General features: G+C 40.5%; 1 protein-coding gene across 8 annotated transcripts; it reads right to left on the bottom strand.

The window, feature by feature from the left end:
- Nucleotides 1-2,906: 2,906 nt before the first annotated feature.
- Nucleotides 2,907-17,576, bottom strand: LOC116311056 (plasma membrane calcium-transporting ATPase 1-like). 8 transcript variants are annotated; one of them, XM_039602987.1, is made up of 20 exons: nt 17,488-17,576; nt 16,368-16,610; nt 14,879-15,076; nt 14,388-14,645; nt 13,582-13,707; nt 13,033-13,188; nt 11,990-12,133; nt 10,490-10,704; nt 9,893-10,135; nt 8,412-8,653; nt 7,777-8,014; nt 7,279-7,458; nt 6,631-6,718; nt 6,238-6,359; nt 5,921-6,112; nt 4,809-5,022; nt 4,468-4,679; nt 4,276-4,383; nt 3,860-3,956; nt 2,907-3,275 (listed from the first exon to the last, which is right to left on the bottom strand). In XM_039602987.1, the coding sequence occupies exons 2-20, from the start codon at nt 16,549-16,551 to the stop codon at nt 3,232-3,234; spliced, it is 3,261 nt and encodes a 1,086-aa protein (XP_039458921.1). In that variant the 5' UTR covers nt 16,552-16,610; nt 17,488-17,576; the 3' UTR covers nt 2,907-3,231. The 8 variants fall into 8 exon arrangements, 6 of the variants coding, with proteins under 6 accessions (XP_039458921.1, XP_031583925.1, XP_039458922.1 ...); XM_031728065.2 differs by having other exon boundaries at nt 6,253-6,359; XM_039602988.1 differs by having other exon boundaries at nt 5,921-5,983; nt 6,253-6,359.
- Nucleotides 17,577-17,840: the final 264 nt, after the last annotated feature.

The following is a 17,840-nucleotide window of genomic DNA, read 5'->3' as shown; positions in this document are numbered from 1 at the left end:
TGGAAATTTTCAGTGATTTTTACCAGTTTATAAACACCTTTGATCTTCATTCATCCGCCCTTTCTTGTGTTTTTCTCTAATTTATTTTTCCTCTAGAGCCCGGCATTTCCCAAGCACTCCATCGAAGATGAAGGGTATATCTCTCTCATGCATGAAAAGCAAAGCATCTGTAGGTCATGATGACATTTTTCACACTTTCCTGTGGGCTGTTCTTGTAAAATACTGCCTTGTGTACAGTAGATGTCTGCATGTGTGCGTGTGTGTGTGTGTGTGTGTTGTGTTACGTGTCAAATTACGGTGGCTGTTGCAGAAACAATGAGGCAGTGTGACCCTGCTGGTTCTTTATGGGTCAAGCCCATTTCAGTCAGCCATTTAATTAGTGCAAACTCGCAAGCAAAAACAAACGGAGGAAAGATATCTCACGGCACACTCACTCCACACACAACCGTGGTTTACAACAGCAGGCATGCACATCTGACTCCACAGCACAGTGATGGTGGAAGTGGTGTAAAACACACTCCTGGAGGAGCAATGCATGCTCCAGTGTAAGGCATCGCACTTAGCAGTAATGAAATTAAAAAAACAGCCGTGATCCGTGTTTCCGTAATAACGTGTATTTTATGTTGAATTTAGGTCACCTTGTACATGTGCATATAAATGCACCCATTTCCTTAATTGCCTGAGAGAAGATGAAAAACTGGAGGCTGTAAGAAAACAAGCATAAGGACACAGACACAGGTGCACTGTTCAAAAAGTGGGTTTGACTGTACCAACATTTATATCAAAAAAGGAATGAAAACAAGATATTTTAAGAGGTAAGTAGGACAATAAAACAGGCCAAGAAATATTAAGAAATACTGCTCAACAGATGGGAGATGGAAAACTTAATAAAATGAACCACACAACAAGGATAACGCAGAGCAAACCATTATAAACACAAAGGCAGGAAAACCACAATACAGAAAACATTCCCCCTCCTGCTGTCAGTAGATGGTTTGGTCCACCTGTTTAGTCAGGAGTATTTTACCCAGCTCCACCCTCTGCGTCCTCTTCAGTTCAACCAGGAAGGAGCGTAGCAGCAGACAGGTAAGGAAAAACGCCCTGCAGCATCACTTAGAATACAACACAAACAACAACAACAACAAAAAACACTTTCAAAATACATGAAAAGCACAGTAATTTAGTAATCATTAAAATGTGTTTAAAATGTGCAAATGAATGAGGAGTCATCTCAGAAATCATGACACACTGCTCTCCCTAAGATAAGCTGCGTTTATGAGATAGAAGTGTCGGTATCAGGGTGATAACGCTGCAATAACAATGCAGAAGTGTTGCACAGGCTAATTCTGGCCAGTCACCAAAGTCCATTTCACAATGATCAGTACCATTTTACATGTGAGCAAACGCATGGTTCAGAGGTTGCTCATGGGAAGATGAAGAAACTTTCCTTAACTTTATTTGCAACATACTGCTGTGGATGTCATATGTTGTGACACGGGGATGATGATGTCATTCAGTCCAAGTCTGAGGTTTTGATTATAGTGGACACGTGTGCCTTTCTCCTGCTGTTCATGAAATCTTTACACCATTAGTGTCAGTATAAGAAAAAAGAGGTAGACAACCTCATTTATCGTGAGAATTGTTAACAAATGGGTCCCCTGTAATTAACAGATGTTTTTTTCTTGCATTTCTATTTAGGCTTTTAACAGGTTAGTGTGAGGATGAAGTCACTTAATGCAGTGAACAGCATTTTCTGTTGAAAGCAGAAAAAAGCGAATAGATGGGAGTCAGAGCTGCCTGGTTTATTTTTCTCTTTGAAAGCACACAGTTTGTCCTGACATAATTTAATTAATCTAAAGCACCGTGCCTCTCGCTCTGCTGGTATGAGTCAGTGGAGCTCACCCCACAGTCTTTCTTTCTCTTTCTTTCTCTCATGTCTATAATAGTGTTTGAATAAAATGGTATTTATTTAATTAAACTTTGGATCTTTGTGTTAAATCAGATGGACAGCCTACACTGGTTTTCATAATCCACAGCAAAATAATACTGAGACACTGGGTTTATGTTTTATACAAAGCCTGTTTTTGTTAGTAACAAATAACAAATGATGGTATCAAAAACATGAATCCAAAAATAAACGTTCCACTGGTCCAGCCAAACTGGAAATGCTGGCTCTTCGCCTGCTAAGAAGCAGCAGGTAAGCCACTGCTTGCACTTGGGGTGAAGTGTAGCAAAACCTCACTGGTCATGTGATGTGGGTGTTTTAAAGCACACATAAATGCCTTCCTATAAGCGTAGACTTTAAAAGGTGGCGAAAGTTGCTATGAGATCACCCACTGGTTTCTAAAATCTCATCTTGAAGCCTTGAGATGACAATTTCTATTGTTAAATGAAGTTTTTCTATAGACTTCTCTCTTTCTTAGAAGTATTCGTAGAAGTCTTTTTATAACCACAGCTATGTCCATGATGTATACTGTCTCTTGGGGCTGTAGTTGGCTATTGTCTCTGGAGGCAGGATTGATTCTGCTTGACAACGGGCCTCTGGAAATGTGCATTGTTCTTGCTGACATGTCTGTGTCCAAAACCAACTGTGTTGTTTGGTTTTTGGTTTTTTATTAGTATTTCGAGTACCCCAGTAGATATTGGCAGTTTACCATGTCACACAGTGCTCAAGTCTTTTAAATCAGCTGTGAACTGAACTCCCATAAGATTTAAAAAAAAACTAAACCTGGCAAAAAAGTTTTTAATTAACAAATAAAGTTTTATTATTGATTTTGTTAAGAACCTCCAAGGATGAAAAATGATACCACAGAGGACCACAATAGGAACAACAGTTTCAGTAATGGTTACTTGAGGGTGACCATTAGAGGAGCTGAGTTTGAACACAGAATCCTGTGATATTAGTAAGAGAGCACTTTAATCACACTTCAGATCTGGATGAACAAAATGAAAATCTTTATTGACATGCATGTAACGTGTTCAGAGCAAAATGGCGCAACACTGTTCATCAACAAATTCAAAACTGGATTTTCTTAGGCTGATCCATTTTTGTATGGCTCAGTAGTATGTATGGCCACCTTATTGCCTGCATGCACACCCAACGAATTTCATTTTGTGGAGGGGCTGCTCCTGCGCCGGTTTTCATCGCTGACAGGGATCTGGTATATCAAGTTTTTGGGACAGTCCATCAAGTTTTGGATGGAGCTCTGAGTTTTGAATGTCTTCCTACCTTCATAGACTGACAGGCTGTCGCCGAAGGCCTTCATCACATGTATCTGAGTGAGAGAGAGAGAGGGAGAGAGAGAGAGAGAGAGAGACTGTTAACTCAGGTAGACCATCATGCCCCTAGGTCTTACTTTCAACGGTGTAGATTCAGACATTCAGTAGAGTCACTGCAGTCAATTGTACCATATCAAGTTTTTGTGTTGGTTTTTTTTTAATGAGTTTGAATATTTTCCATAATGATCAATGATAATCCTGTAGATCTTCAATGTAGGCATGCACGATCTTTGATATAAGAAAAGAAAATTGCCCCGTGAGGACATAAACGTCACCTTTTCAGTTCTGACTGTGGACCAAAAAAAGCCCAAACTTAAAGGCCCCCATCACTCACCTAAAATCTGAGGCTAAGGTTTGAACCATATATAATATTTAAGACATCATCATTCTGGATAATAACCCCTGACCAAAAGGCAACTTGCACCAGTGATGTAGAAACTTAAAGCTTTGTGAAGTATTCTTAACAAGGTTGTTGAGGAAATTATATTTGAAAAACACGATCGCACACAGATTCATCTTGAAGTCTGAAACTAAACCTGCACCCTGACATGTCTAATGCCGTGGTACCAGAGCACCTGACCTGTCTTTGGATCGAGGTCTCCGGGGTCGAGCACACTGTCACTGTCGTCACCCTTGTAAGCAAACTTCAGCCATTTCGTGGGGACAGTTGAAACCACCTGACAAAAGGACAAAATTACAGATATCAGACAACAGCAACACATCGTGTACCTCCACACATCCTCAACATGAAGGTGTGCTGCGACCACCTGAAGGTTTGTTGTCTTTTGATGATCAGCTGTAAAGAGACCCAGGTCATCATTCTTATTTTTCTCATTAATCAAGTATTTTGGTAGGAAGCATTTTCTGATCTGCTCTTGATGCATTTACTTGTCTGTTTACGGTGTTCTTTATGACTTGCCTGGTTGACTAATAAACCACCTTCTGGCGGAAAGTGCAACAAAAGCTATATTTTACTTTCATAATTTCATATCTGACCTGTGCCCACAGGAGGGTCCCGAAGCCCAAGAGGGTGCACCACAGCCACTGGTAGACATTTAGTGCCACACAGCTAAATGGTCTTCCTCCAAAATGTACAATTAGAATCTACAGGAGGACAAAGTGACAACAAATTATTATTTTTCAATAGCTTATTACACCTGATCACTCTATCTGGCCATCGAGTGCTACCTGTGCGACGTAGGTTCCTAAGATGATTGAGCAGAAGATGGGGTTCCTGAAGACACCCTCAAAAACGTTTCTCTCTCCGTTGATCTTGCGGGCATTGAATTCGTTAAAGATCTGCATGAGAACAAATGTATTGAACACCATTGTGTAGTGTTCAGACGGGGGAGCCTCAATGGGGGCGTTCCTGCCACTCTCAATGTTAAATAGCTTGTCACCTATAAGAAGGATGATTAAAATAATGACTAATTAGTGCACTTCAGTAAATGTAGATAATCATTTTCAGCACCTAGTGACAACCCAAACACAGCAGGCTAGAACTGGCCCTGTGTGATGCGTTCACTGACCAGCAAAGAGTAGGGTGAAGGTAACAGTGAGCTGGTAGATGGCCTGTCCCAGAATGTTTCTCATCATAGTGCGGGAGATGAGCGGCCGTGTGCGGCCGTATGGCTTCCTGAGCAGCAGCGCCTCAGTCGGTGGTTCTGTGGCGAGAGCCAGCGAAGCAAAGGTATCCATAATGAGGTTGACCCATAACATCTGGACAGCTTTTAGAGGCGCATCCTGGAAACATTTTGTTTGTTTATTTGTTTGTTTGTTTTTGCATGTTAGATCAATAAGTTCATCAATTTAAAAACGAGAACAAATATTTACAACCAGAATTTGCAATTCTGAGTTTGATGTTGCTGAGGAAGAATTTTGGTTGTGGTTTTCTCTTCAACATTTAAGAGGTTACACTGATCATAAGTCATCTGTCATCTTGCCTGTCTTGAAAAAGATAGACTGGAGTCATTTGGCCACTGTTTTGCACTTTACATTAATGATATTGCTTATATTGATATATTTTTTAACTCCATTAATGTATTTTAACATTAGATCAATATCAGTGTAAATTGAGAAATTGGGTAATTTATGATCATGTAATTTGCTTTGTTTGTTGGCAAATCCTTTGAATCTACTATCGAACTCATTGCCAGACAGCAGTAATGGCAGAAACAGTTTCAGTCTTGGAAAAAGCTACGGATCTTGCGTTCTACTGCTTGGAAACTGTTAACAATCCACACAGCCATAGCGCAGTACAAGACAGCCAATAGGCATAAAGTATTTGTATTAATTTGTCATGCAGAATAAAGCAATCCGTACAAAATTCAGAGTGAGTAATGACCTTTACTCTGTTAAAATCCACCGCCATCTTTTGTATTTTATTAAATCCACAAGGAGAGAACTTGACAAATACAAGCAGTAACACTTGTTTGTGTAATGCGTTACATATGGCAGTGTTTCCCAACCGGTGTGCTGTGGAAGATTATCTGGTTCCACCTAATTAGTACTCTTAGCCAGCGGTCTCCAAGCCTTTTTTGCGCCATTCTTTTTACATGAAAACTGCACTTTAGTATTTAGCTGGTTAAATGTACAGCAGCTGTGATTTAAATCTCATACAGACAGTAGAGGCAGCTTTCACCTGGGTGATGCAGGCTCCGGTGAAGGCCACAATGACAGCGACCACGTTGACGGTGAGCTGGAACTGCAAAAATTTAGAGATGCTATCGTAGACGTTTCTGCCCCACATAACAGCCTTGACTATGCTGCTGAAATTGTCATCTGTTAGGATGATGTCAGATGCCTCTTTGGCTACATCTGTGCCTGCGATGCCCTGTACACCATCACATGTAGGTTAGCTTATGAACCTGCCATTATTCTCAGTGTTTTGCAAAACAGAACTTCTGATGTGCTTAAAATGTTTTAACAAAGTATAAATAATTCCTAGAATGCATTTACATCTACTGCAGTTACCATAGCAAAGCCAACATCTGCTTTTTTGAGGGCAGGACCATCGTTTGTACCGTCGCCTGTTACCGCGACAACCTGCCTCCGCTCAAAAACTGTGCTGTCAATGATTCCTGGAAAGACACGCGATACGTGAGGACCACTAGAAGCTCTAAAATGTCTCCTAAAAGGTACAATTTTAACGCCTGAATTTCCCATTTATCTTACATTCCTTTTTTTTAAATTTCCCTTTGACGTTCATGTAATTTACAATGTAACTTCCTTTGTATAAACTGCCCTGTTTTTAAAAAAAAAATTAATTAATTAACCTTGTGTCAGTACTCCTGTGACCCTTCTGTCTGACACCCCACGCATTGTCTCTCACATAGTCCAGTTGTGTCTAACCTTTGACCAAAGTGTATTTGTCTGTTGGAGACGATCTGGCAAGGACTCTCAGCTTGGGCCAAATTTTATCAAGACGCTCCTGTTCAATCTGCAAAAATTACAGGACACCAGAAAATACATTTTAGTTGCTAAATATTCATTTAAACCACTTTGTCAGTCTGATAAATGAATGTACTTCCCCCTTTGTTTGTAGACTATGGCTACACCTCCCTAAGCCTGGGTCTGCAGGAGGATTCTTCCTGTTAAAAGAAAGTTCTTCTTCCCCACCTCTGTCAAGTACTTGTTGATATGGGATTCCAAGATCATTCAGTTTTGATCATACTATAAGGGCCTTTACATTATTATTCAGCTAACTGTTGCTGTGAACTTGCACAATATAAATAAAACTGAGCCACGCTGTGACCTGCGGCTGATTTGGGCAGTGTTCGTTTGCTTTTGATCCACAAAGATGTCACTTAGGACAATCACTGATCAGTAATTCTGGTCACATCAGTGATCACACTCCACCCAGCCTATTGCAACAAGTATAAATGCCCACATAAATATCACACAGCATTATCATATTTGTTTTTTCACTTTTTCACACTACTTGTTCTCACATTCACCTGCACATTCACATTCAAGTGTTGGTCTTTTTGTTTCTCCTACCTGTCCAAGTGGGTTGCAGATCAGTTGGTTGAACTCTTTGCCTTCCAAACACAAGAAGTTGTCTTCAGTATCCAGGATGCCACATTTACTGGCGACTGCCCGGGCAGTACTGATGTTGTCTCCGGTCACCATGCGAACAGTAATTCCAGCCTGCTGGCACTTTTTGATAGCTTCTGGTACCTACGGGGAAAACGAAAGGAAAAACTATGCATAGTGTAGCATATGGTGGTTCATGGGATACCGTGGACTGATGACAGACCACTGATTTGTAGCTGTTCAAAAAGAAATGCTGAAGACAAAATAGCTCCATGGTGTCTATAGCATTTGTAGAATAATGTTACCAGAGATGCAGTCCTTCATGCATCTGTACATGAGATTAATCATTCCACACAGTCACACCGAAATACATATTTTGCTCTAAATTGCTCATAATCAGTAGCTTATTGGTTATCTTATTCTGAAGGCTGTGATTGGTCCGCTGGCTCAGTGCTGGCGTACCTCAGGTCGAACTGGGTCCTCGATGCCAACCACAGCAATGCATGTCAGACCAGTTAGGATGAGGGCCTCATTCTCCCAGTCAGGCTCTCCATCAGACACAGGGAAGTCTTTGTAGGCGAGGCAGATGGTCCTCAGTCCTTTTGATGCCATTTGCTCAACCACAACCTTCAACACTTTAAGTCTGTTCTCATCTTTGAAGCCTCTCGCCCTACCACTGTTTACCAGGATCTTACTGCACCTGGAACCAGATAACATGACATGCATTTAATCATTAGTTATTATTAATCTCTGGCTCTTTCACTGCGTGTCTTTTGTCCCATCTTCCTCTCCTTAGCCCGACTGGTCACAGCAGATGACTGCCCTCCCTGAGGGAGGTTCTGCTGGAGGTTTCCTGTTAAAGGGGAGTTTTCCTTCCCATTGCCACCAAGTGGCTGCTCAAAGTGAGTCATTTGATTGTTGGGGTTTCTCATTATTGTTGTAAAGTCTTTCCCTTCAAATATAAAATGCATTGAGGGGACTGTGTGTGTGTGTCCGTGCATGTTTTCTTTTTCTAAATAATACTGAAGTGAACTGATAGGAATACAATCATCATCTGACAGTGCACAGACCTGTGTAAGCAGAACCAGGAAACTTACTTCTCTAGCAGGATCTCAGAGGCACCCTTGGTGAACATTCGGTAGCTGCCGTCAGGATTCTTTAGCACGGTGCTCATGGATTTTCTCATGGAGTTAAATGTGTAGACTTTAAATAGTTGCTCCTCTGGGAATTCATTGCGAATGGCCTGGTAATCTTGAAGCAGGTCAAGGGTGAATCCCAATAAGGCGCATTCAGTCTTGTTTCCCACCTGGCGAGGAAGCCCACCAACCCTCTCAGGAGGCTGGAAGAAGTAGCACCAGAAACATGTTTATGAATTTGCATTTATTTGTTACATAAAAGCAAATTGAAAAAATGAGAAAAAATTCAAAATAATTATTGTCAAGCATCCCAGTCGTGCTATGTGACCGAGGCAAAGGTTTAGAGCAGGGGTGTCAAATTCATTTTACTTCTTGGGCCACAACGAAATAAATCTGTGAGCATTTCTCTTTAGATCTAAATTTAAAGACATAAATGTGTAAAATTACAGAACAGTTCTGGGAGCTCATTGCTGAACAGTTTGGTTGTTTGTTTGTTTTTTAACAGTAGCTGTAAAAAATAAATTGGGGAAAAACAGAGGTATTGAAGTGTTATTAGAGACATAGCTAAGCTTTTTGCAATTTGGCATAATTTGTGAAAGTTGTTTTGTTTTGTTTTTCAGTACTGAATAGCAGAAATAAGACTTTCTTGTCAGAGGTCATTTTGGGGGGGGGAACGGTATCAGAGAAGACTGTACACAACTATACTTCCTGTCTTCGGAACATCTGCCCCCCCTCCCTTATTTCATATAATGGTATGATCCCAGTCTGTCATTTCGTGTGATTGGCCGCATGGTGTGCCCACCCCTGCCTGCATGGATTCTTAGCAGGGCTGAAGATACAGCTCCCACATAACAACAGGCCATTAATAACTGACATATGAAATTGTCTCACAGGCTGAATGTGGTCCACGGGCCATAGGTTTGACACCCCTGGCTTAGAGCTAAAGGTCTGTTTGTGAGCTCCACACAGTGGCCACCGGTGGACCTAATGTTTGGGATGCGTTCAATGGAGAGAGAACTTCCATACAAGAAGGAAGGATGAGTTCAACTTTTGATGAGTTCAAAGACCTTTTATAGAACACGTCTTACTCATCCAACGATACCTTGACATCAGACCAGAACAGCAAGAGATTAAAACACCAAACTACTGATTAGTAGATATCCTGCTAATCCTGTTTCCACTCATGTCAGACAAATTAGTCACCGATATATTTGATTTGCCTTGTTGCCTTACAGCAAGAAAGTCCTAAGCAGAGAGAAAAATGCCGAAAAGTATTTACTGGTGCTTTTTAGCTCTTATATCTGAACCTGTCTGTGCTCTACTTTACCAGTGGATCCAGGAGGCAGTGATCAGATAAGTTCTGATCTGCTCTGGCACTTCTCCAAACTAACCTACAAATGTTCACCGAGATCTTTGAATGAATGGCTATTTTTACAGCTCACCATAATCTTAGAGGTGTAGGCACAGTTGACCCCGATGCCCCGGACCAGCAGGTCCAGGATGTTGGCAGGGATACGGTCTGGCTCTGGCACCGCTTTGTAGTGTCTGTTTGCAATGAAGGCTTGCACCACTGTCATGCGGTTCATAGTTAGTGTGCCCGTCTTATCGGAGCAGATGGTGGTGGCGCTGCCCATCGTCTCACAGGCGTCCAGATGGCGGACCAAGTTGTTGTCCTTCATCATTTTCTGATCAAAGTGAGAGCGGTGTTACCCAAGTCTTAGGATTTTATTTCATTAACCAAAAACATCAGAGCAGAAATTACAGTTGATCTTATTTTGTTTAACAAGCATCAAAATAGTCTTAGTAGTACTGTTTTAGTGGGGGTCATAGCTCCAGCCTAGCAGGAAGACAATAAATAAAACAGTAAAATCCACACCCACACACACTCATGCAGTTTTAAAAATACTAAATAGTGAAAACATTAATCTGGGAGCTTTCAAACTTTACACTACCATGTAAGTTTCATGTGAAATAATACATTTCGTCTAACAGACTGAAGAGTTCCTGTTGTCAGACTGTAATGCCACATACAAATACACCTTAACTGAATACGCTAGGGAGATGGTGACTGCCAGAGGGAGACCTTCAGGTACAGCCACTACGAGCATCGTCACACCGATGATGAAGAAGTTGACCAGGAACTGCACGTAGATGGGCACACAAGCATAGGACCAGACAACACCCTGGATCCAGAAGGTATCAATCAGGAAGCGAATGATGAGGATGAAGACGGTGAGAGCCGACATGATCAGACCTGAAGGCAGAGACAGAGTAGGAAGGTCATCTGTGAACCTGACTGAGGGTACAACAGGGTGTCGTGGGTCTGCTGTGATCTGCACTGGACAAGGTTTAAAACAAACTTGTACAGAAGCAATAATAGCTTCAGAAGCTATAAATCCTTCTTACTCAGTCCTATGCAGTCATATCTTTTCTACTGCAGATACAGTAGGCAAGTCAAATCAGTGTGTTTGGTCAGTTGGTTGGTTAGTGGCTAGTCTTTTTGACCAGTGACTGTGTTTTCCCGCCGACAGTGAGGAGTTCACCTCCTAACTGTTGGGAAACTGTTTACCAGGTGAATTTTACTAATAAACTTTATATTTTTGCTTTTTTTCCATGTGACTTTTAAAGTGAAGGGCAAAACATTTTGTCATCTTAAATAACAGGTTTATGAAACAAAAAGGATGAGTTGTTTAGAGAGTCCTCATCCTGCTGTGGTTTGTATATCCCAACTGTGCATCCTTGATTACAGCTCCTCCTGGAGCCTCTTTACTCTCCTGTCCTCCACATGAATTCCAGGAATTAAGGCAGACTTCAGCATAGCGTATTAGTCTTGATGCATTCTCAGTCATCCAGGAAAGTAAATCTCCAAAAGTTGAATCTGTTCATCTGGACGTAGCGTTTTGTGGGAGAAACGTTTCGTCACTCATCCAAGTGACTTCTTCAGTCTCAGCTGACTGCAGGTTTCCCCAAACCTTATAAACGCTACGTCCAGATGAACAGATTCAACTTTTGGAGACATAGCGTATTAGGTTTGAGTTTTGTCATAGGTAGGAGACAAATCAGACAAAATTACTTGTCTTGTTGTCATCACAGTCATGGTTCGACAGTTCTCTTGTTAGTGTTGCTTATGACTCTCCTGTTCCTAATTTTCTTCTTGGCCATATTAGTCTTTTTTGTGTGCAACCTTTTTTTGTCTTACCTTGTTTGTCTGGTTGAATAATTATTTGGATTTATTCTGTCCACTGCGTCTGTGTTGTCTCCTGAGTTGTTAGAGTAAGAAGCAATGACAAGAACAAGGGAAGACTGGACCGCGCTCACTCTCCGAATTTGTCACTCGTGTGTATCAGATGTTGACTTTGTGGCTGTTTCAGTTCTATAAAATTTTTAGTTTTGGGTTATTTTGGGGTGTTTTAAATATTCACAAGCATGATGATGTATAGATGTGTGGTCTATTTCTTAGCAGAGAGGTGGGCCCACGCTCTCATATGCTGTTGACATGTCTGACTTTCAGTCTCCATCATTTATCAAACTGTTTGTACCTGCTTGGCCGATCTGCACAGCCAGCCTGGCGAGCTTCCCTTGCAGGATAGATTTCTCTTTTCTCTGTACGGGTTTTTTCTTCTCTGGTTCAGTCTCAGTTTCGAGTGGTTGCATCTCCACAGCGGGGCCGTCCTTGTTTTCTGCTACAGTCGACAAAAGAAATGTCAATAAAACATTCAGCTTGTTTGTTTTGTGTTTTGGTTTTTCTATGTTTCCTCTTATAAAGGCTCTACCTTAAGTTTTTTTTATCCTTCTGTGCCTAAATATACACTGGGGGATTGCTGACTTTAAAACCCTACCAGGAAGAGAGATAGGTTGTTACTCTGAGTTTAAGGCCCAGAAGTGTTCACTATGATGTGTGTTGACTGACTGCAATCTAAAGATTTTTTTAATCACTGTTAAAGTTTAAATAACTGGTGAGTGAGAACAGCTTGGATGTTAAAGTACTGCTCAGGCATTTTAAGCAAACGAGAATCAAATGACTCATGCTGTGCTTAAAAAAAAAAAAAAAAAAAAGTGTACATATATTTCATCATAAAAAACACTAAGCTGTTTGTTGGAGGGTGCTGAATTTTTTTGATGTTGTGTTTTTTCCTAAAGTTTCAAACATGCGTCTGTTTATCTGAACCAATCATGCTTACATGTGCAATCTGAGTTATGTTAAGCTGAGCGGCTACATAAATGTTATTAACTGCTGCATTTTCTGCATTTCCATGAAATGCCTTGTCAGCATTGCTCAAATGAGACCCACAAGTATGGACACACATGATTATTATTATTATTAAGTAAAAAACGAGCAAAAAGTCAAATATAAAATGAATGTCAGTCACTTTTTCACTGGATTGGTGGATTGTCATGAGTTGGAATGATTCTGCAGATATACCAGCTAATACAATTATTATGTACCAGTTTATTGCAAAAACAACACATGTGTGGGTTCTAAGTCAGAGAGGACTGGTATGAATAAAATGCACACGGTCAGTGCCGCTCTTGCACACTTCCTTTCTGGAGTGAAATTTGATCTCTCTGCTGTTGAACTTACCTTCTGGGAACCTTGAGTCTTCTTTCCCCCAGTTGTTCTGGTCCACATTGCCATCTTCTTCACCTGCACCAACCAGTGTGAAGATGATTCCACTCTGAGAGTTCACACCTACAGCAGTGACCACCATCTTGCCTGAGCCTTCCATTACATGGGTACCTGAGAGAGGAATTCCATTAAAAAAAATAAATAAAACAACACACCCTGCGCTCATCCTGTCATTCTGTATATGGTATACATGGTGTTTGTGCTCACTGTTTGTATGTGACCTCTGTCAAAGAACTTATTGGGTCACTAGTACCATAAAGTGTGGACCAGTGATCAAAAACTAGACCCTGTAATTGGCTACAGACTGCAACGTTTCAAATGTTAAGGTCCCCCAACCATTGGACGGTGGAGGCATGAAACGTCTGGTCCAACTGCTTTCTTCTAAATCTTATTTTATTGATCACAGATGTACTATTACTGTATCGACAGACCGAGATGATGATCAGTGCCAGGTCTCAGTGATCTTGGCTGTATTTTGGTGTGACCAAGAGCAGAGTGACTCACCTGACAGCAACATGACGTCTTTGTCAAGTTTCTTCTTGACATGATCCGACTCTCCAGTTATGGAACTCTCATCGACCTTAAGATCATTGCCCTGAATCAGGACACCGTCAGCAGGGAGGAGGTCACCTGGAATGCCAACACCTAGAGGTTATAACTGTTTGGCCACGTAATTAACTTGTTTTTTGGGGGTTTTTTTCATTGGCGTCTTTGGCTTGTTTTTTTGCCTAAAAGGTGAAAGGTCACCAGTTGGAAGCTGGAAGGAGATATAAATCCCTTCAGGGTTGCGTCAGGCATTCGCGGTAAATCAAACATGAGTTACCCAGGTGAAAACCTCTTGTGAATAAGAAAGCAGCCGAAAGTAGTTTTCTTTGCTGTCTGGGACTTTCTTACATGACATTCTGCACCAACCTAGTCTTTATGATAATATGTAACTTTGTGGCTGTTATTAATTCAGGCATGAGCAGAATCGCTCAGATTGGAAAAATTTAATATAAAGAGATAATTAAATTGCTAAACTAGCTAAAAATCAATCTTTGACTAGAGATGGATATTAAAACTATCTTGCTGGTACTGACTGACATGTGTTCATGTAAATAACTTGTAAAAGAGAATTTTGTTCTTTCGTGTCATATTTTCTGATTGGTTTTGGGGAAATCAAAGTTAATATATATTTTTTTTAAAGTTAAGCATTAAATAAATAACATCTCTGGTATCATTACTGATGGTCTGATAAGAGCGTGTTGGAGTGAGTGACTCATAGAAATCATGCTTTGACAGCATCAGCTGTGTAAAACCAAATTTCTTACCATATTTGACTTGTGCAATATCACCAACCACGATCTCGGACACTTTGATCTGGATCATCTCCCCCCCCCGGATCACTGTGAACTTCTGCTCCTGTTCAATGCGCTTCTGGAGGCCACGGAACTGTTTTTCCTTACTCCACTCATTGAAGGCCGTCACTAGTGCCACAACCACTACAGACAGGAGAATGGCAGCGCCTTCGATCCATTCAGCTTCTGCTTCACCTTCATTCTCCACAACTGTAGCTGCACTGCTGCAGTCTGCAGGGATATACACAGGCTGAAAGTTTACTTTGATGAACAGGCACTTCTGAACACTACACACACACACACACACACACACACACACACACACACACACACACCATGAGTGCAGTGTCACACGCCTCTTGCTAAGCCTGCTGGGAAAAACTGCTTTGTGCTTTTCTGTTCGAGACTCTGGCTTACAAAAATCTAAACTTCTTCTTTATTTTGAGTAAATTAAATATACTCACTGTGTCTTTCAGCACTGGGTGGATGGTAAAAAGAAAGGCCAAGAGAAATGATGGCTGCTACAACCAGGATAATGAGAGTGATGTCCTGCAGGGCTGCCCACACTAACTCCAAAAAGTTTTTTGGCTTCTTAGGGGGGATAACATTTGCTCCAAACTTCTCCATCCTCCTTTGTAAGTCTTCTGGCTTTCCATCCAAACCTACAGCAGGAGTTACAAAAACATTACAACTTCTATTCACTTCTATTCTATTTTCTATCCAGGTATGCTTTTACTGCATTGGCAGGGTGTTTGTGATCAAACATGCAGCCTGTTTTATTCTTATCGCCATGGGGTATGTTAGTATATCTGAATCAAACTTGTGCAATCTGCATACTATCTGCCCCCATTTCTCTATTGAAGGAAACCCATTTACTTCTTGGTGAAGCAGTGAAAGTGGTGTTGCAAGAGGGAAGCCTGAACCTTTAAGGCAAGAGAACAGAACAAAGTCTAAATGAAGAAACTGAAACGACTGTCTACAAAGAGGAAGCCTGCGAAAGAGCATGTGATCTGTCAGCTGGCTGCCAGTGTTACTCCTTAGCTTCCTAGTAGATGCACCTATGGTATAAATTTGAAAATCCTAGGTGATTTTTGGAAGAAAATCACCTTGAGGTCGGCGTCACTGACATTCATACTCGTCAGAGACTTGTAGATGCATCTATGGCATCAGTTTCACAATCCTAGATGACTGCCTTCTTCAGTTATCGCATTCACAAACCACACTGCCCACTCGCTCAGCACGGAATAACAATACTGGTGAGGGATTAAAAAGGTTAAAGCCTACTCCTTTCTATTCTCATTTAGTATTTTGTTTTAGAATTTTAGTATTCATCTATTTTTTGTTTTATTGTAATTCTAAGCATTCTGTTGTTCGTATTTATTGTTGTTGTTATACTACTCACATGCCCTGATGTGTAAGTTATTAACCCAATGCTCCTGCAAGGAGCAAAGTACCACATATTTCAGCAGCATTTAAAATATGATTGGACTGTTGAAGAATGTAACTCATGGTTTCAAACAGCCTTTCAACACACACAGTATTTGTAATGACCTAGTCTCTTAGACTGAGACTGTTTTAAGACAGTGGATTCACTTTTTTTTTTTTTTAATCCCCATTAAACAATGATTAAATTAGTCATCAGGAACATCCTGAGAAGTAGACTATTATTTGAAATAAAAATATTTTACTTTCACTAGATTTAAAGAAGTGATCAGACAGATCTGTTGCTTTGTGGTGCTGAGAAATACTTTCTGTTGGTACAAAATATCAGATTACAATATTAATTCAAATTCACCCAAATGCAGTAACTTCTGGTGTCATAAAAAGATAAAAATAAAAACTAGCAGCAACATGGCAGCAGCTAAAAACTATGGTTTCATCTGAAAACAAGTGAGTGATGGATCAGAGGCTATGCTCATCTTTTGTATACAGCCCATAGTGGAAGTAACATACCTCTGTTAGGTGACGTCTTCAGCCTGGCACACAGTCCGTTAACGTCTCCATAACATTCACAGATCTTTGCAACTGCCTCCTCCCCTCGAAGCTCCATGAGCAAGCACAGTTCCTCCTTTGAGCAGCCAAACTCTGATTCATGGCCACATAGCCCATGCCCGGACTCCAAAAAGTTGCTGGCCATGTCTCCCCCTTCAGGGTCACAGTAGAGACTTCGTGATACGACTGAGGTGTAGATTTAGTCTATGAGGGAAGCAAATCCAGTTATTAAAAGAAAAAACACACGTAGCGCTACGGCAAACTGGCTACTATACCCAAACTTAGTATTTTCTAGGAAAATGTAGATTGGAGCACCTTACCGGAACACTTTAAGATATTCTCCTATAATATATAGTCTCCATCTGACATTGTTAAAGACTCATGAACTTATCTTATTTACTGTATGGTACTGGGGGAAAAAATGACTACTTATACAGACTTGAGCGCTTTGTAGATTAATCTATGGCAAGTGTAAACCTTCACATAATATATTTTTTAAACTAAAATATCAGTATTTTACATATCTATCATTCAAGGAACTTTTCTCCATCTAGAAAGACAAATATTTTTCATGCAGTTGCACTCCTGTGTAGTAAAGTCAGCACTTATGTTGTGCTGACTTTACAATACAAAGACTCAGCTGAGTGAAAATACAGCCAATGCCAGAAAAAAAACTTTTAAAGCGCTTCAGAAAGTCTGGAGAACTGTGGCTCAAAACCACTTTAAAAGAGTTAGGGGGAAAAAAACAAGGTGGCTCCTTACCAAAATATTTTTTAATTAATGAGTGACTCATTTATTTTCAACCAAATCACGGTCTTTTTCCAAGCCTTTGCTAATATAGCCTTTATACTTATGTATTAAAGTACATCACCAAAGACGAAACTCAGAAATTAAATGTTATGAGTTCGTTTACATTTTATGACTAATTTGGTTAACAACAGTCGCCAGTGGTGGTTTGTTTAGCTAGCTAGACAGCCTTCAAAAGTCGCCATTGGGTTGTTTTAACTGCACATTTACACTGATTAATTAAGTCATTTATATTAAACCTATACTTCTATGTGACAGCTATGTTCTCACTCACCTTAAAATGAATATAACTACTGAAAACTGAAATAATATGATTATTCCTCTGCCTCTAAAAACAAAAAACAAAAAAAACGGTGCATTTACAAACTATGGCAGTAACTGATAAAAGTGAAATGAGAAGCCGTTAGGGTCAACAGATGTGTTTCGGACACAAATTGTCCTTTTTTCATTTGTTAAAGAAAGGCATTTTTATTTTTTTTAAAAGAAGTCTTAATAAAGTCAGCGAACGTGTAAACGTAAAATCCCTAATGACACCTTTTTACGCCTGGGAGCGTTAAGGGTCTCGAAAACCGCCATAAAACTTGAACGCCTCCCTACATGCTGTGAAAAATACTACACTCTCTGTGG

Source organism: Oreochromis aureus, linkage group 19, assembly GCF_013358895.1.
Source record: "Oreochromis aureus strain Israel breed Guangdong linkage group 19, ZZ_aureus, whole genome shotgun sequence".
Lineage (NCBI taxonomy): Eukaryota > Metazoa > Chordata > Actinopteri > Cichliformes > Cichlidae > Oreochromis > Oreochromis aureus.
This window is presented reverse-complemented; position numbering and strand designations above follow the sequence as displayed.

Bases quoted from the DNA above. Each gene is read 5' to 3' on its own strand.
- LOC116311056 (XM_039602987.1), bottom strand. From the start codon at position 16,551: ATGGCCAGCAACTTTTTGGAGTCCGGGCATGGGCTATGTGGCCATGAA. The intron at 13,708-14,387 runs GTAAGAAATTTG...TTGGCATTCCAG, and splicing joins TATTGCACAAGTCAAATATG to GTGACCTCCTCCCTGCTGAC. The intron at 3,957-4,275 runs GTCAGATATGAA...TCCTTTTGTCAG, and splicing joins GGACCCTCCTGTGGGCACAG to GTGGTTTCAACTGTCCCCAC.